Source organism: Otolemur garnettii, unplaced genomic scaffold (assembly GCF_000181295.1).
Source record: "Otolemur garnettii isolate 467f Iridium unplaced genomic scaffold, OtoGar3 scaffold00031, whole genome shotgun sequence".
Classification (NCBI taxonomy): Eukaryota; Metazoa; Chordata; class Mammalia; order Primates; family Galagidae; genus Otolemur; species Otolemur garnettii.
This window is the reverse complement of record NW_003852426.1, coordinates 3,035,520-3,052,754: the sequence shown is the minus strand read 5'-3', so window position 1 is coordinate 3,052,754 and position 17,235 is coordinate 3,035,520. Positions and strand designations below refer to the sequence as shown.

Below are 17,235 nucleotides of genomic sequence, written 5' to 3'. Positions count from 1 at the left end.
TACAAGTATAGATTAAGAGCAAAAATAAGCAGATTTGGGGATCCCATGTCGATTTAAGGTATCATCTAAATGCAGGAGTCTCTGGTAGCCCAGGGAGAACCTACATTACACGCTAGAAGTAGGTGCTATTAAAACCCTACTGTACTCTTTCAGAAACTGAGACACAGATTTTATTTGCCCAACACTGAAGAGCATTAAGTGACAGGACCAAATCTTCATTACTTTTCTTGCTCCAAGTTAATCAGCTGAAACGCCCCTAACATGGCAGGTTGTTATTTAGAGTCCCAATGACTGTCTCGCTCCCTCCTTGGTGCCAGGCTGACTAGTGTTGATCAAAGTCAGAATGGTGGTACTCTCCCTTTTCCATTTCTGTATCCCTCATTTATGACCAAGGTAAAGTTTCCCCTGACCCTAGTCTGCACTAATCTATGAGTTGTCAAAGTGAACCTGGGCCTGTTCTCCAGTATTCAAGAGAACAAGATGTGTCTCTCTGCATATCTTGTCCCCTGAAAAAGCTGTAAATACCTAGAGGACAGAGACAATTATTTGACACATATTTATTGAATACTTACTGTGCATTGGACCCATTGCTAAGAGCATATGTATAAATTTGAGAGCTTGACATCCCATAGTCTTTGAGTCCTCTGTTTCCTGCTGGAACCATGCCTTTCCCAGTCCCAGTAAGTCTGAGGGAAGATGAGAGCCAAATCCCATATCAGGGTCTGTCTTACAGAGGGAAGGGACCTGGTTGGGGGAAGGGGGATTCTGAGGAGTGAAACCACTTCCTGTGTAGCTAGTTAGTTCCGGTGTTGACAGAAAGAAGGGGAGGCAGGGGTGGAGGGCGCAGAGCCAAGGACTGGGGGGCGACTTAGGCCCTAGAGATGAGAGAAGGCCTTTTCCTCACCATAAGCCCCCTCCACTCATGCAGCTGGAACAGTCTTCCCAAGTCTCTGTGGGGGCAAGAAAGCTCTAAAGAGCTGTTTGGGTGGGAAAAGAGGATGGAGGAAGTTGACATGGATGGGCGGGGCCCGTGGGGGGGCTGACCAGGAACCCAGCTTCCTGCTCAGTACCCAGACATCCAGCCCCCAGCTTACCCCCACCCCTTCCAGCCCTTACTCCCCTCAGAAACCTGTTCCAGCCCTCTTCCCAAATCCCAGCACCCCTCCCCCCTCAGTTTCTCCCCTCCAGGGGATGGAGGCCGGGAGACCCCAAGAAGAAGAGGATGGTGAGCAGGTGAGCTGGGCACCGGGTGGGGAAGGCTGACCCTGGGAAAGAAGGGAGGTGAGAGGACCTGGGGCAGAGACCTACTGACACAGGTGGACACAAGGGACTTGCAGAGGCTTGGGCACATTGAGGCAGGAACAAAGACAGAGAAAGGAAATGGGCCACTGGCCTAACCCCCTGTCCACCCCACCCCCTTCAACCACCACCGCTTGACTGGAATGGACTTTTTGCATCAGGGCTCCCCTCAGGATGAGCAAGGCTGGCCCCCTCCAAACTCCACCACTCGTCCTTGGCGATCTGCTCCTCCATCTCCTCCCCCTCCGGGGACCCGACACACAGGTACCCCAACCCACCCAGGAAGCTCCCCAACCCTGGTGCCCACATCCTGACCCCATTACCAAGGCCCACTGCATCATGGACCCTGTCCCCACCTTCTCCAGACTCCCCATGGTTCTCCCCATTGTACCCCTTTGGCTCTGATTCAGAGCCCTCAGTCACCTCATCTGTCCCCAAACCCCATGACTCCCGTCCACCAACTTCTCTGAGCTCTGTCCCCTCCTCTTCTCAGCCCTGGGCCCCCGCTCGGCCTCCCTGCTCTCCCTGCAGACTGAGCTCCTTCTAGACCTGGTGGCTGAGGCCCAGTCCCGCCGCCTAGAGGAGCAGAGGGCCTCTTTCCATGCCCCACAGAGCCCCCCAAGCCTAGCCCCTGCCCCTCTCCGGCCTCTTGAGGACAAAGAACAGCTCTACAGTACCATTCTTAGTCACCAGGTGAGACACCCCCAGGAGGCACTACCCAGGCCTCCTGGTCTCTTGGTCTCTGTTCTCTTTTGGGCCCTACTCCTCTTTCTCACTAAGCATCTACTCCATCGCCAGCCCCTAGTCACTCTATCCCCATTACAGCTTTCCTATATGCCCCCAATACCAACTCTGGTTCCTCTTAAGGGTCTCCTCCCCTCAGACCCTCACCAAAGCTCTCCCTCTCCCTCCACTCCTCCAGTGCCAGCGGATGGAAACCCAGCGGTCAGAGCCTCCCCTCCCCCCAGGGGGCCAGGAGCTCCTGGAGTTGCTGTTGAAAGTTCAGGGTGGGGGTCGAATGGAGGAGCAAAGATCTCGGCCCCCCACACACATCTGCTAAGACTTGAGCCCCCAACCAGCCCCTTCTCACTCCTGGAGTTCAAAGCTGGGCAGCCCACTGCACGCCCTGAACCCTTCTTTGGCAGGGGTACTGGAGACTGGAAAACACAGCAGAAAGTTCAGTATCTATCACCCTCTGCACCCTCCCTGAGAACTGGAGGGGGTGAAAGTGCTCGAACTCTAGGAATAAATAAAGCACCTAATACATGGGCACTTGAGGCAGTAAGAGGATCCGTGGCACCCATCTCAGGGAGTGGCTAGGAGTCCCTGTCCTGAACTGTGAGGACACCAGCGGTAGTCAGGTTACCAGGCAAGGTCTGAGGACTCAGGCCTTCACCTCCCAAGAAAAGGCAAGTCTCCCAAGGTTATGACCTGATTCAGAAACAGCTGTCAGTAAGAAGAAAGAGAAGATGGGGGGCACAGCCAAGAAAGATTAAGACTATTCTCCCCCTCCTACTCTAACCGACCCAACCTCCTATTCCCTACACGGAGGGCCCTACAGGCTGTGAATGACCTTTAATCCTGCCCATTGTCCCTCTCCACTGCTGCTCTGAGTCTGTCTGATATTTTGGTAGTATGAATAAATGTAATTCGCCTCTGGACTGAAGACTGGTATCTGGGAGGGAGGGAGGCACCGGGCAAAGATGTTGGTTAGGAAGGTGAGGCCAGGAGCCGCCTCTCTCCTCAGTCTGGCCAGAGGCCAGCTCCCCTCCCTGGCTGGTTAATTAGTGGCTCATTAAGCAGCGGCTGGAGACCTCCCTAATCATCTCCCCCAGCCCCCCTCTCCTGGATTTAATTAAGTAGACAGGGAGGGGAGTCATTAGAACAAGAAATATGAACTGAGCTGTCTGTGAACCCAGGCATTCCAGCGGCCGGAGTCTACATCACCTAGATCCCTAATTCGGAACCTAGTGGCAGGCCGCCTCGCCTTCAACACGCCCCCATCCAGGCCACCGAAGTCCAGCCGGGGCCTTCCCAGATTTTCCCCAACGGGCCAGTCTCCTCCCCTTGTCCGCTCTTCACTCTCCCCTCCTCCATTCGGTCGTTCCTGTGTTTCTGTATCTCTCTCCGCCCCCAGCTCCTCCCCGTTCCTCCTCTCTTCTCCCCTCCTCTTCCTCCTCGTCTCCCCTCCCCCAGCCTCCCTCCCTCGCTTTCCCCCCCCCTTCTCCCTCCTCCCTCCTCCCTCTCTCTCACACACACCCCCGCTTGGGCCTCTTCTCTCTCTCCGGCTCCATTTTCTCCGCCGCCGGGGGCCGGGGTCTCCTGTGGGGGGCCCAGCTGGTACCCCACGTCTCCCTTCAGTGCCGGGGTGAACCCCGGGGGAGCTGGGAGGGGTAAAGACGGGCGGGGGTTGGGGCGGAGGGAGCAGCGGCCCCAGCGAGTTTGCGGGGGGAAGTAACCAGGCGGGGGGAGGGGCGGAGCAGGGAGGGGGCCTCAGGGCCCCCCCCAGCTATGGACGAGCGGCTACTGGGGCCGCCCCCTCCAGGCGGGGGCCGGGGGGGCCTGGGATTGGTGGGTGGGGAGCCTGGGGGCCCTGGCGAGCCTCCCGGTGGCGGAGACCCCGGTGGGGGTAGCGGGGGGGTCCCGGGAGGCCGAGGGAAGCAAGACATCGGGGACATTCTGCAGCAGATAATGACCATCACCGACCAGAGCCTGGACGAGGCCCAGGCCAAGTGAGTGCCCCCACCCTGGGACCCCACACAGACCCAGCAAATCCCGTTCACAAGCTCTGAATCTTCTGGGAGCCCCCCCTCCCCAACTCCAGGGCCCTCTCCAGGATCCAGCAGCTCTCTTCTTTCCTTACTCCTGGGAGCCGCTAGAAAAGTGATCCCTCAAACCTCTCTTGATTCCTAGGCCCTGAAATCTTAACAGAGGGAACCCCATGTGTCCCCACACCCGCTCCTAACCTTTTGCTGACCCCTGCATTCCTGGGAAACAGCCCCATCTCCGGAGCCCCCTTCTGGCTCCTGGACTAAGAAACTGTTCTTAAGCTATGTCATCTTCTTCCCTAACTCTCTACCCAGCCCACCCACTTCTCTCCAGTCCTGGAGACCTCCGGACCATTCTCCAGAGTACCTAACACTCCTCTCCACCATTACCCCAGCCTCCAAGAGTCCTCACCCACCAGCCAGACACTAGGTGCATCAAAAGCCTCCCACCTGCGGAACCCCTGAACCTCCTCACATGCACTTAGCTTAGCATCCCCAACTCCTCCCTACCAGCTCAGACTCGCACTTTGTACTGTCCTAGACCATTTCCCAAAGCCCCAAGCCCACCCGTGGCGCCTTTAGCTTGCTGCCTGCATCTTCCCTCTGTCTTCCTGAAACAGAGCAGCTTCTCCAGGCTCTGGGAGCTAATTTTTTCCCAAAAAGCCCCTTCCCCAACATCATCCCACCCCCAACCCACTTCCTCCCTCCGCACATCTCCCCTTCTTCCTTGTTCCTTGGCTCCCCTCATACTTCAGAGACCCCTGCTCTGTTTGTCTGCCTCCTCAACTTTTCTTTTTCCCCACTCCCACTCCTTCCAAGGAAACACGCCCTAAACTGCCACCGAATGAAGCCTGCTCTCTTTAGCGTCCTGTGTGAAATCAAGGAGAAAACTGGTATGTGGGCCCCCTTCTGATGTCCTTAACTCTAAAGACAGACCCCTGTTCACTATAGGGCTAAAGACTGACATCTTGGGGCCCGGAGGAAGTGAGGAGTCAGGGAGATTGCTGAGTGGGACTGGGGAAGGTACCAAAGCCTGGGAACTTGGGTCTCCACTTAGACCAAGCACTGGCTGTGGGGCCCCTGGGTCCCTAAGTCCACTCGCCTGCCTGCTTGCTAGGCCTCAGCATTCGAAGCTCCCAAGAGGAGGAACCGGTGGACCCGCAGCTGATGCGCTTGGACAACATGCTTCTGGCAGAGGGTGTGGCTGGGCCTGAGAAAGGAGGGGGATCAGCAGCAGCTGCTGCGGCCGCTGCAGCATCTGGGGGCGGTGTGTCCCCTGACAACTCCATCGAACACTCAGACTATCGCAGCAAACTTGCCCAGATCCGCCACATCTACCATTCAGAGCTGGAAAAGTATGAACAGGTGAGAAGAAGCTGGGGAGGGAAAGGAGGTGTGGCTATAAGGGCTTTGGGGAAGGAATCTTGAGGGCAAAGGGCTTCTCACCAGCCCACTGGCCCCCACTACAGGCATGTAATGAGTTCACAACCCATGTCATGAACCTGCTGAGAGAGCAGAGCCGCACGAGGCCAGTGGCACCCAAAGAGATGGAGCGCATGGTCAGCATCATCCATCGAAAATTCAGTGCCATCCAGATGCAGCTCAAGCAGAGCACCTGTGAGGCCGTCATGATCCTACGTTCCCGCTTCCTGGATGCCAGGTGGGGGACCAGGAAGTCATGTCAACCCCTAGCACCAGGCTCCTTCCCATTCCTCTCCAAGCCCCCGAGCTACCATGTCACATAGCACGGAACTCTGTGACAGTGGTGCCCTCTGAAATTAGGTAACATGGCAGCCCTGCTGGGACACCAACATCCTCCTCACTACCCTTCTCCCTCCTCTGTAGACGAAAGCGCCGTAACTTCAGCAAACAGGCCACTGAGGTCCTAAATGAGTATTTCTATTCCCACCTGAGTAACCCATATCCTAGTGAGGAGGCGAAAGAGGAGCTCGCCAAGAAATGTGGCATCACTGTCTCGCAGGTATTGTGAGGGTTTGGGGAGAAGGGAGCTTTCAAGCAAAATGTTCTCAGATCCTAGGAAGGGGTGGTGGTTTGCACCTGTAATCCAGCTACTCAGGAGGCTGAGGCAAGAGGATCATTTGTGCTCTGGAGTTCCAGACTAGCCTGGGCAACATAGTGAGACCCTGACTCTAAATGAATAAATAAATAAAAGAAAATGCTTCCAGGTACTATTCAATGAAAGGCTTCAGGGGGAAGCCCTTCTCTCAGTCTCCCTTTCTGTGAAACACCCCACAGGTCTCCAACTGGTTTGGCAACAAGCGCATTCGCTATAAGAAAAATATTGGAAAGTTCCAAGAGGAGGCAAACATCTATGCTGTCAAGACTGCTGTCTCAGTCACACAGGGGGGCCACAGCCGCACCAGCTCCCCAACACCCCCTTCCTCTGCAGGTAGATCCCACTGTCACCCCAGTTAGCTGTTTTGTACACTTCCTCCTTTTGTTCCCACTTCCTATCTGGGCAGGATCATAAGAGACAGGGGGCCTTTTAGGACTAGAGGGACCAATCTGAGGCAGGATAGAGATGTCAAGAGACAAAGGCCACTACAATAAGTTAATTCTGCCTTTGTTCCAACGAGTGTCCGGGATAGTTCAGGAACAGCCTGCTCTGAGTGTTGGAATAGTGTTCTCTGGATAATTTGTATAGGATGTGCTGCTACATAGCATATCCTCATAGAGCTAGTTTTAAGGGCTTTCTCGTAACTGAATTATCTCCTGTCTGCTATCACAGGCTTTCTTACACTCTTCCCTCTCTGTTCCTCCAAGGCTCTGGCGGCTCTTTCAATCTCTCAGGATCCGGAGACATGTTCCTGGGGATGCCTGGGCTCAATGGAGATTCCTATTCTTCCTCCCAGGTCAGCTGCCCCCCTTTCCTCTGAAGTAGGGCTTTCCCAAACTCCATTTCCCTGCTTTAGGATACAAGACTTCTTTTTTCTGGGCTTCTTACCATGTCTTACCTTTCTCTGCTGCCTGCAGGTAGAATCACTCCGACACTCGATGGGGCCAGGGAGCTATGGAGATAACCTCGGGGCGGGCCAGATATACAGCCCTCGGGAAATGAGGGTGAGTGGATTCTGATGCCCCCTCCCTCCAGCTCTCACCAGAACAGAAGGGCCTTTTCCCTAGCAGTGTTGTGCCCACAGCAGTGCTGTGCTCATATGTTGAGCTTCCCGAGGCCTTGTTTCCCAGATTCCAACTGTCAAACGCTTTTTCTTCCAGGCAAACGGCAGCTGGCAGGAGGCTGTGACCCCCTCTTCGGTGACATCACCAACAGAGGGACCAGGGAGTGTTCACTCTGACACCTCCAACTGATCTCACTCCATCAGGGTCACAGGGGTGGGGGTTCTCACAAGGCAACTGTTGAAGACACAGGCATCCAGAGGACAACCCCCAATACAAGAGAAGCACAAGACAGAGAAGGGCAAATGGGGTCATCCCCGCCTCAACTAAACTCTCTCAGTGCTGGGGGTGCTGACTACATGGCAGGAAGAATGGGGTCCTACAGAAGAGTGGGGTCTGTCTCCCCCTTCTTTTTTCTCTCTTACTCAGAAACACACCCAGAAACCTATTTCTCAGAGCCCTTTTTCTTCTCTCTCTCTCTTTTTCCTTCTCCCTTCCTCTCTTTTCCCCTCTTTCCCCTTTATTGTCCCACATACTCTCTCTGGGTTCCCCCACCCCACTTACATGTTCTGGAATCTGTGGAGACACCAGTCCTGCCCTACCAGAGATGCCAAAAATGGGGACACAACTTCTGGACAGAGGACATGGGCTATGCCTCCCTGTGCATCCCCACCCTCTTCCCCTCCAGACGGCTTTATTACCTCATACGCAGCTCATCTTAAACCAATAGAATCGCTCGGTGGACGAGAGTGTCTGACTCAGATATCTACCTCGGAGGGAGTTTCTGCTACTCTAAGGAATTATTGCCTGGGTTTTAGGGTTGAATTTTTTTTTTTTTTTTTTAAGGAAAGAAAAAGAAACCTTGGGATCCATCTGTATTTTTTTGATTTGGGTTTTTTTTGTTGTTTTTGGTGATGATTCTTAATGTTTAGTTGGGGGAAGTAGTTTTTTTTAAATATATATATATGTTGATTTCTTGACTTTATTTCTTGCTTTCCTATAATAGGGGTGGTAGCCAAAGGGGTCTTGATAAGAAAAGGGGGTACAAAGAACTGACAAAGAGGCCCACCTGGCTCTAGGCCTGTCCATCAGGAAGTGAATTTATATTACAGAGTACCCAACTGTCACCCCCTAAAAGCAGTTGGGTGTTCTTTGTGCAAGCAGGTTTCTGCTGCATTTGCTGTGGAGACAGTTGAGGGGCTTACCCTGCTGGCCTCCTACCCACCCCCCCTTCCCATAGCCCTTGGGCAGGGCTGGACTCAGTAATTTTGAGGAAATTGAAGATGCCACTTTCCCCCGTGAGTGACACATCTCTAACTTTTTTTTTTTAACTACTATTCATTGATTGGAGGGGGAAGAATAGGGAGGGGGTTATTGCCAAATATGTGAAATATGGGTTGGGGTGCTTATATGTGTATCTCCCTTGGTTTCCCCGGTATCTTTTGGTTACATCAAAACCAAGGGCATAGGGAGAGAAGAGGGTGGTTGCAAAAAGCCAGGTATGGGGGAAAGTAAAGTCAACACTGTCCCATCTTTGGCCCTAAACCCTACCATCTGCTTCCCTCAGACATTCTCAGGACTTTACAAGACTGTCAGAGTGGGGAACCCTTCCCATCAAAGATCTGGGCAGACTTAGGGGACAGGTTGAGAGTGTGACGGGTGGTGGGTGGGAGGCACGGGCTGGGGGCAGTTCTCTCCTCACTTGTAAACTGTAGTTTCACAGAAAAAAAACAAACAACAAAAAAAAAAAATGCAGTTTTAAATAAAGAAATTTTTTTCCCCCTGGGTTTTAGTTGAGAATTTTTTTTCAAAAAGCATGAGAACCTCCAGGAAAAAAAAAAAACTTCATCTCACAAAGCTCCAAGTAGTATTCTCTCCATGTCCTGGCCTTGCCCTCACTTGCCCCTTTCCACTCTTGCCAACAATAGCCTGGCCTGAACCCTATAGCCCAGTGACCTTGCCCAGTCCAGGTAGGGCTGCAGTGGGCCACCAGACAGCCGTCAGAGGACTGATGAAATATGGTGGGGGGGGGGGGTCTGAGGGATTAAGACCCTAGGAGGTACACTCCCCACCCCCAGAGCAGTGGCTGTGCCCAGAGGCTGGCAGTGCCCAGGGGTGGAGTGATAATTGTTTCTCCCAGTACCTGAAGGACACTTGTCCTAGAAGCATGAATTCCTAGCATTCTCTGTGACAGGACAGGACTAAGAATGGGGGCAGGGGATAGGGTGTGAGCCCCACCTAGGGCGGTGGCCACAACAGGGAAAGGGGCAGACAAAGCCAGGAGCCTAGAGAGAAAGCAGGATGGCAGCAGGGGCAGCGATTGGAGCCTGGGTGTTGGTCCTCAGTCTGTGGGGTGAGCCACTACTCCCTGAACTCTCCCTGCAGAAAGTACTTCACCCCAATCTCCCCAGAACCTCCCTAGAATACAGGTACTTTGTTGCAAGCTCTTTCACCCACCCTGTCTTAATTTCATTTGTTCCCATTTTTCTTGCCCCTCTACCATGGTGCTGCCTTCCAGGGACAGTAGTAGGTGCTCAAAACATCACAGCTCGGATCGGAGAGCCACTGGTGCTGAACTGTAAGGGGGCCCCTAAGAAACCACCCCAGCAGCTGGAATGGAAGCTGGTAAGCAGAGCCCTTGTCACAGCTCCCCAACTACCAGAGACCAACAATGATTTGCCTCATCAGTCCTTTCCCAAAGGATGTGCACTGTTTAGGTCCCTCTTCTCTGTCTCCAGAACACAGGGCGGACAGAAGCTTGGAAGGTCCTATCTCCCCAGGGAGGCCCCTGGGATAGCGTGGCTCGTGTCCTCCCCAACGGCTCCCTCCTTCTTCCGGCTGTTGGGATCCAGGATGAGGGGACTTTCCGGTGCCGGGCAACAAACAGGAATGGAAAGGAGACCAAATCCAACTACCGAGTCCGAGTCTACCGTAAGGTCCCCCTCTTGTCTTAGAAAAAGCCTTCGGCTCGGCGCCTATAGCTCAACCGGCTAAGGCGCCAGCCACGTACACCTAAGGTGGCGGGTTCGAATCCCCAGCCCGGACCCGCCAAACAACAATGACGGCTGCAACCAAAAAATAGCCGGGCGTTGTGGCAGGCGCCTGTGGTCCCAGCTACTTGGGAGGCAGAGGCAGGAGACTCGCTTGAGCCCAGGAGTTGGAGGTTGCTGTGAGCTGTAATGCCACGGCACTCTACCCAGGGGGACAGCTTGAGGCTCTGTCTCAAAAAAAAAAAAAAAAAAGAAAAAGCCTTCAACCCCAGCCATTGACTCCTTGTTCTTGGTATCTGAGGACCTGACTTCTGTTGCCCCACACCTGGAGTGTAAGAGTCTTCTACAGTCTCTGACTGGAATTTTCCCTTCTTCAGAGATTCCTGGGAAGCCAGAAATTATAGATCCTGCCTCTGAACTCATGGCTGGCATCCCCAATAAGGTAGTGAAAGAAAGCAAGAGAGAGGTCCTGTGAACAGGAAAGAAGTATGATGTGTGTGAGTGTGGGGAGTGGCATCTCTCATTCTCAAAGGATAATGAGATCACTACTCTTTCCTCAGGTGGGGACATGTGTGTCCGAGGGAGGCTACCCTGCAGGGACTCTAAGCTGGCACTTGGATGGGAGGCCCCTGATACCTGATGGGAAGGGTGAGTCCCAAGATCCCCTCTCCTAGCAGCCTTCTTTGTTTTTCTTTTTCTTTTTTCTTTGATTTCTTTTTTGTTGTTGTTGTTGTTTAGCAGGCCCGGGCTGGGTTTGAACCCACCAGCCCCAGTGTATGTGGCTGGCACTCTAACCACTAAGCACAGGCAATGAGCCAGCAGCCTTCTTTCTGATCTCACTCCCACACCCAGCCTGGGATGTCTTACCTAATCCTTCCTCCACCATAGGAGTGTCTGTGAAGGAAAAGACCTGGAGACATCCTGAGACGGGGCTCTTCACACTGCAGTCAGAGCTGACAGTGACCCCAGCCAGGGGAGGAGCTTCCCACCTCACCTTCTCCTGTAGCTTCAGCCTGGGCCTTCCACGGCGCCGGGCCTTGCACACAGCCCCCATCCAACCCAGTGTCTGGGGTGAGCACAGAGGTGGGGAGGGCCCCAAGCTCAGGTGAGCACATTCTAGAAGTATGGCCCTGAGGGAAAGAGAGGAGTCAAGCCCACAGCCACTGGACCACTCACAGGTGTAACTCTCAAACTCATGCCCCTTCCAAACTGCAGAGCCTGAGCCTCTGAAGGTCCAATTGGTGGTGGAGCCAAAAAGTGGAGCCGTAGCTCCTGGTGGGACTGTAAACCTGACCTGTGAAGCCCCTGCCCAACCCCCTCCTCAAATCCATTGGATGAAGGACGTGAGTGACCTGGAGAGAAGGGCTGGGAGGTAGGGAGAACTGGTGACTGGAAGAACAGAGGACGAATGGAGCGAGAGGTAGGCTAGAGCCAGAGGAGGAAGACAGGGTATCTGAGGTTGCAGAGACAAAGAGACAGGAGTATGGGGTGTGTACAGGGTTTTTGTGGTTTTATTTTTGTTTGTTTTTTTAGACAAAGTCTCACTTTGTCGCTCTTGTGTCACACTTGTCTGCTGTGTCATAGCTCACAGCAACCTTAAACTCTTGGGCTCAAGAGATTCTCTTGTCTAAGCCTCCCAAGGCGCCCACCACAACGCCTGGCTATTTTTTTAGAGACAGGGTCTTGCACTTGCTCAGGATGGTCTCAAACCTATGAGCTCAGGCAATCCACCCACCTTGGCCTCTCAGAGTGCTAGGATTACAGACGTGATCCACTGCACCAAGCTTTGTACAGGGGTTTTGTAACAGTCTGTCTCCCTTACTCCACCAGGGCATGCCCCTGTCCCTCCCCCCTACCCCTGTGTTGATCCTCCCTGAGGTAGGGCCTCAGGACCAGGGAACCTATAGCTGTGTGGCCACCCATCCGAGCTATGGGTCCCAGGAAAGCCCTGCTGTCAGCATCACCATAATTGGTGAGAACTTTCCCCCAATGCCAGGGACCCTGGGGGGGTGAGGTGAGGGACAGTGCAAGTTCCAAGTCCCTCCTCCATTCTGGCATTATCCCCAAAAGCCACCCCACCCCTCTCCATGTACCCACACCCAGTCCTCCTCTGCCCCACCCAAATCTTGCCAAAAGAGCAACCAAGCCTCTCCTCTCTGAACTAAAGAAAGGGAAAGACTCCACTAGGGCTCCCACTAAATAGACTTCTCTCAAACAGAAATCTTCTCTTCTGACTTGCTCCAACTTTGTCTTCCAGAAACAGGCGAGGAGGGGCCAACTGCAGGTGAGGGGTTGGATAAAATCAGAAAAGCAGAAGATAATTCCCATGTGACTGGGGGATGGTCAACAAGAAAGGAATGGTGAGTGGTGGAGGCTATGCCCTCAATTTTCCCCATCTCCCTACAGGTTCTGTGGGAGGGTCAGGGCTAGGAACACTAGCCCTCACCCTTGGGATCCTGGGAGGCCTAGGGACAGCTGCCCTGCTTATTGGGGTCATCATCTGGAAAAGGCAGCAATGCCAAGGAGAGGAGAGGTGAGTGGAGAAAGCCAGACACCTCATTCCTGGGGCTTCCAGGGAGCAAGTGAGGGATGTATGGGGTGGAACTTTGGAACACTGGGAACCATGAGCAGAATTCTCCCCAATTCTCCTCCTCAGGAAGGCCCCAGAAAACCAGGAGGAGGAGGAGGAGCGTACAGAGTTGAATCAGTCCGAAGAGGCTGAGGCAGGCGAGAGCAGTATAAGAGGGCCTTGAGGGCCTCACAGACAACCCATCCATCACCTTTTCCCTTGAACCTTTCGGGCCCCAGACCAGCTCTCCCCTGTACAGTCTCCACCCTACCTTGCCACACTTTCTTCCATTACCAGAGTGCCCCACAAACAGTGATGAGTAAATACCTGACACATCTTGCCCATGTGTTTATGTGTGTATGTGAGACGACTTCACCACTACACCCTTAAGAGCGGTGAAGGAAAGAGGCTTGCCTCCATGCTTCCCTACACTGTAGCAAACATCTACTCAGGTTGGAGAGAAAATGCTTCTATCCTAGAAAGAAGGAAGGAAGAACTTGGGAAGAGTTCCCACCAATACATTTCACCTTTTTTATTGAATTTGTAATAAAGGAGGTAGTGAGGGGGAGGAAGCACTTAAGAATCAAAAACCATATTAGACACTGGGGAGACAAAAATTAAATTAAATCCACAATAGGGGACATGGGGGAGGGTAAGAGGGAGCCTTGCCCACCTTTTAACATCAAATCAAGAAAACTGGAGGAAAGCAAAGGATTAAGAGACAGGAGAAACAGACATTCTCTTCAATCTGTCCTTCTTCCCCAGGGTCAGGAATTATGTTACTGAGTGAGCAGTTCAGGGCAGAAGGCTTGCCCATCCTGTGCACAGATGTCACTCCTCCCCAAACCCTCCTGGAGAGTGACCTGGGCTGGCCTTAGCCAACAGAAAAGGAGGGGTTGGGGGGTCCAAGAGTAAGGAAGGGTCAGCAGGGACCCCCAATACTGATTCTCCTCTGGCTGGAGGTGGGCAGGAAGGAGACACGGCTCAAATACTAAGCAGCCAGAAAAAGAAGAAGATGGCGAGAAACAGGAAGAGGGAATCCTGCCAACTGGAGGCCGGGTGACCCTGTCCCAGATCCACACCTGTGGGAGAGAGGAAAGTTGCAGAAACATATGCTCCTAAGCCAGAAGGAGGCACAAAAGGGTTGACAGGGCTCCCTGACAGGAGTTGAGTGTAAGTCTTACCTGTACCCCTGCGGAAAGGCTCATGGGTATTGAAGACAGTGGTGAAAAAACCAAAGGGGAAAGCACCAACACCAAATGAGAAGTGAAAGCCCCCAGTATCACCAAATGGTTGGAATCCCTAGGGAGATGGAATAAGTCAGAGAAAAACCAGACAAATCTTTGGCAACAAAGGGACATAAATGGACAAGACAACTCACCCCTCTGCTCTCTGGAGCTGGTCGCTGGCCCTGGGGGCGGGGTGGAGTTTTCAATCTGAGAAAGAGGAGATGGACTATCAACAGGGAATTTTCTCCTTCCTCTTCCACACTCCTCCCAGGGAAGAGGCTTTCAACCTTCCCTAAGCACCTCTCACCTGGGATCCTGGGGCTTCTGGCTCCCTCGCCCATAAAGCGGAACAACTTTCTCTCTGCTAATCCCAGCTTTACACACGGGGCACTCTTGGCGCTCCGGCCGTGTCTCCAGCCACTGGAGAGATAAAAAACCGAAATGGTTTCTAGTACACAGGAGGGTCTTCCAGCTCCTTAGGACCCCCCCCCCCATTTCCCTCTTCATCTGCGTACGTACCTGATGGAGACAGGGCCAACTGGATGGGGGGTTAAAAAGAAAGGTCAAACTAGCTACAGAAAAGAGACACAGACCCCAGACTTCACAGAATCCCATTTCACCCCTCTTCCCAAGTATATCTGCCATTTCTTTTCATATTTTCCATAACCTCTACCATGTCTGCCATTTGGTCTACCTGCTTCTCTGATATTTCAACATCTAATCTTCTCTCCTTTCCCCCAACAACACATATTTTTTTTCCCTCCCTTTTCTTCTTTAATTTTCCAATTCTTTTCAACCCACCCCTTTCCAGGTCTCCGCTTTCAGCACCAACCCCATTCTTGCCCCATCACTCCAAACCAAACCCCCTTTGCTAGCACATCTCCCCATACTCCTTTTCCTCTCCCTTTATTTTTTCTTTCAATAACTTGAATATAAATCCTCTCCCTCTCAAGCGCAGTGAAGTCCCTATCGCCACAACCTCTTAACCTCTCAAGCCTGCCCTTGTCTCCATGTTTGTCATACCTCCCTCCCAAGATCTCATATGAATGTGATCCCATATTCCCTGGGTCTCCCTTACTCAACTGCTGCGTGCATCCCCTAACCTGTGCGTCTTACCCATTTCCGCCTGTACAGCGAAGAACCTCACTTCCCTGGGGTAAGACGGCTCGGGTCTCACACGTACAGATGTACGGTGTCCCCCCAACTTACCATCCCACCGCCTCCTCTTAACACATCACACGCCCCAGTTCCTGATTCCGAAGACCTTTCAAAGATCTTGTCTACAGACATTATCTTCCCACCCACACATAGGAGAAAAGACGTATGTCCCCCTCTTCAGGCCTTGCCTATAGGGACGTGCTCTCCTAGTATCCGTATGACTGCATCGCCCCCAATCCCAGTCTCCCTAGTAGGTAAGCCCCACCGCCTTCTGCCCACCTCCCCGACTCTCACCAGTACAGGTGGCCACACACACTGACCACAGCTTCCCGAGCAGTCTCCAAACATATATTACATTCGAAGGTCGCGCCCGCCCCGCCCCGCTCGCGGTTTGGCCCTTCGGGGCCCCCATCCTCCTCCTCTGCTGCTGCCATGGCCGGGTTTGTTTAGCCCCCCAAGTACCCCCAGAGTCCCCCTGAATACACAAACACACGCCCCAACAAACGAAAAACCACCTCCAGCCCACAATTGTTGGGCAGGCTTCAAGGTTTTCTAATCACTATTGGCCTGAGTGCCTGCCAATCACGCAAGGTTCAAAAGAAAGGATTGGTCCAGAGCGTAGGGGCGGAAAAGAGTTTGCGCGGGCCTGCCCTTGCACAGTGACTATTGGCTGATATAGCCGCAGTCACTATGTATTGCCGGGGGATTGGTAATAATTCGCTACACCAAGTTCGGTCGCCCGGCGAGGAGGGGCTTTCTCCGTCTGATGCGAGTCATGTCAAAAGGCCAGAAGCAATTGGCTTGGGACCACCTAGACCTCGCCCACTATAAGCCCCTTTTCTTTTCCCCACTTCCTCTTTCAAAGAATGTCCAGATTCCTATTGGACTTTGGAGCGTAAGGCTCTAAAGCAACTCATTGGCTAGAACTCAACAGAAAATGGTGGTTATGTAAAATGCGCCTGCGCAGCATGCGGTGGGACAAGGTGCGCTAACCCTGTGAAAGGTTGGCCCCACCCCTTCACCTCTATCTTGTTTCCATAGTGACTGCTCTGCAATTGGCGGGGCCTGAAGTTCAAAGGCCTCGACATGTCCTCATCCGGGTCGTTCAGCTGTTGATTCTCTCGACCGATTGGGCCGTTTTCTTTGCTCCTGATTGGCCAACATTGAGAAAGACCGCGGAGAGAGCTTGAGAAAGAAAGCAAAGACTAGGGTCGTAGGGTTCAAAATGGCTCCGGCCTCCTTGGGTGACGTAGAGAGCAGAACTTTGCTCCGCCCCTCCCTCTTAGTGAGGAAGGGAGCAGAAGTGGGATTAGCCTGACGTTTGAATGGTGACAGCATGGATCTGCGGCAGTGGTGTTGAACCCAATTCCCGTGGTTGGAAGAATCAGCCCTCCCCTCTTTAGGTGATTTACAGAGAACTGCACTAGAGACACCGTCTCTTTAATGTGATACAAAGAGTAGAACAGAGTTAACCTCAACTCCATTTTAACCCTTAACAGCAGAAAAATACTGGCTCCACCCTTTTGTGAGGTGCAGAAGAGGCAAGGCGTGACTTTTTTTTTTTTTTTTTTTTTTTGGCCGTGGCTGGGTTTGAACCCGCCATCACCTCCGGCATATAGGGTCGGCGCTCTACTCCTTTGAGTCACCGGCGCCGCCCCAAGGTGTGACTCTTTTTAGATGCCCTGCGGAGGAATGGGTTAGACCCGCCCCTTCCTTTTAATTTGCCCAGCAGAACTAGGGTCTTTCCCTCCAATATGTGACCCTCACTGTGGCCTAAGGAGCAGATCTAGGTATAACAGTCCTCCCACCACCAGTGTTCTTGACATCGTCTTCTCCAAACTCATGCAAGGCAAAAATGTTTGTCTAGGGACCGGAGGCAGACACAGGCAGAATGTTCCACATCCTGATAAAAGGTCCCAAGAGACTCAAATGAGAATTTGGGAGGTTCGTAGAGGAGTGGGCAGGTGAGCGTTCAGGAGGCTTGAAGAGGTTTAGCAAAAAAAGTATTGAAAGGGAAAGGTGGAGTCCAAGTTGTGAGGAGTGATGGAAGGATCCTGGTAAAGAGATAATGGGAGTATGGAGAG

The 17,235-nt window shown here is 52.9% G+C and overlaps 4 protein-coding genes across 4 annotated transcripts; 3 read left to right on the top strand and 1 right to left on the bottom strand.

Annotated features, from left to right (window-relative positions):
- The first annotated feature begins 806 nt into the window (after positions 1–806).
- GPSM3 (G protein signaling modulator 3) lies at positions 807–2,960 on the top strand. Its single transcript, XM_003789064.3, has 4 exons — positions 807–1,233; positions 1,461–1,563; positions 1,793–1,992; positions 2,222–2,960. The coding sequence occupies exons 1-4, from the start codon at positions 1,018–1,020 to the stop codon at positions 2,357–2,359; spliced, it is 657 nt and encodes a 218-aa protein (XP_003789112.2). The 5' UTR covers positions 807–1,017; the 3' UTR covers positions 2,360–2,960.
- A 583-nt stretch (positions 2,961–3,543) lies between these two features.
- On the top strand, positions 3,544–8,986 carry PBX2 (PBX homeobox 2). The gene is made up of 9 exons (XM_003789054.3): positions 3,544–4,031; positions 4,887–4,960; positions 5,185–5,432; positions 5,537–5,727; positions 5,913–6,048; positions 6,324–6,477; positions 6,852–6,940; positions 7,062–7,148; positions 7,305–8,986. Exons 1-9 carry the CDS (start codon positions 3,811–3,813, stop codon positions 7,395–7,397), a joined length of 1,293 nt encoding a protein of 430 aa, XP_003789102.1. The 5' UTR covers positions 3,544–3,810; the 3' UTR covers positions 7,398–8,986.
- Positions 8,987–9,480: 494 nt separating this feature from the next.
- Positions 9,481–13,105, top strand: AGER (advanced glycosylation end-product specific receptor). Its single transcript, XM_012804819.2, has 10 exons — positions 9,481–9,830; positions 9,944–10,136; positions 10,573–10,637; positions 10,756–10,843; positions 11,084–11,266; positions 11,411–11,538; positions 12,026–12,167; positions 12,453–12,479; positions 12,602–12,728; positions 12,852–13,105. Exons 1-10 carry the CDS (start codon positions 9,507–9,509, stop codon positions 12,946–12,948), a joined length of 1,374 nt encoding a protein of 457 aa, XP_012660273.1. The 5' UTR covers positions 9,481–9,506; the 3' UTR covers positions 12,949–13,105.
- A 176-nt stretch (positions 13,106–13,281) lies between these two features.
- Positions 13,282–15,715, bottom strand: RNF5 (ring finger protein 5). The gene is made up of 6 exons (XM_012804823.1): positions 15,446–15,715; positions 14,513–14,531; positions 14,301–14,413; positions 14,146–14,200; positions 13,949–14,066; positions 13,282–13,846 (listed from the first exon to the last, which is right to left on the bottom strand). The coding sequence occupies exons 1-6, from the start codon at positions 15,583–15,585 to the stop codon at positions 13,749–13,751; spliced, it is 543 nt and encodes a 180-aa protein (XP_012660277.1). The 5' UTR covers positions 15,586–15,715; the 3' UTR covers positions 13,282–13,748.
- Positions 15,716–17,235: the final 1,520 nt, after the last annotated feature.

Coding starts and splice junctions, on each gene's coding strand:
- GPSM3 (XM_003789064.3), top strand. CDS start 1,018: ATGGGCGGGGCCCGTGGGGGGGCTGACCAGGAACCCAGCTTCCTGCTC. Junction 1,234..1,460: donor AAGAAGAGGATGGTGAGCAG/GTGAGCTGGGCA, acceptor TTTTTGCATCAG/GGCTCCCCTCAGGATGAGCA. Junction 1,564..1,792: donor TCCGGGGACCCGACACACAG/GTACCCCAACCC, acceptor TCCTCTTCTCAG/CCCTGGGCCCCCGCTCGGCC.
- PBX2 (XM_003789054.3), top strand. CDS start 3,811: ATGGACGAGCGGCTACTGGGGCCGCCCCCTCCAGGCGGGGGCCGGGGG. Junction 4,032..4,886: donor CTGGACGAGGCCCAGGCCAA/GTGAGTGCCCCC, acceptor ACTCCTTCCAAG/GAAACACGCCCTAAACTGCC. Junction 5,433..5,536: donor AGCTGGAAAAGTATGAACAG/GTGAGAAGAAGC, acceptor CCCCCACTACAG/GCATGTAATGAGTTCACAAC.
- AGER (XM_012804819.2), top strand. CDS start 9,507: ATGGCAGCAGGGGCAGCGATTGGAGCCTGGGTGTTGGTCCTCAGTCTG. Junction 12,168..12,452: donor TGTCAGCATCACCATAATTG/GTGAGAACTTTC, acceptor TTTGTCTTCCAG/AAACAGGCGAGGAGGGGCCA. Junction 12,480..12,601: donor CGAGGAGGGGCCAACTGCAG/GTGAGGGGTTGG, acceptor ATCTCCCTACAG/GTTCTGTGGGAGGGTCAGGG.
- RNF5 (XM_012804823.1), bottom strand. CDS start 15,585: ATGGCAGCAGCAGAGGAGGAGGATGGGGGCCCCGAAGGGCCAAACCGC. Junction 14,201..14,300: donor CAGAAGCCCCAGGATCCCAG/GTGAGAGGTGCT, acceptor CCTCTTTCTCAG/ATTGAAAACTCCACCCCGCC. Junction 14,067..14,145: donor CAGCTCCAGAGAGCAGAGGG/GTGAGTTGTCTT, acceptor CCATCTCCCTAG/GGATTCCAACCATTTGGTGA.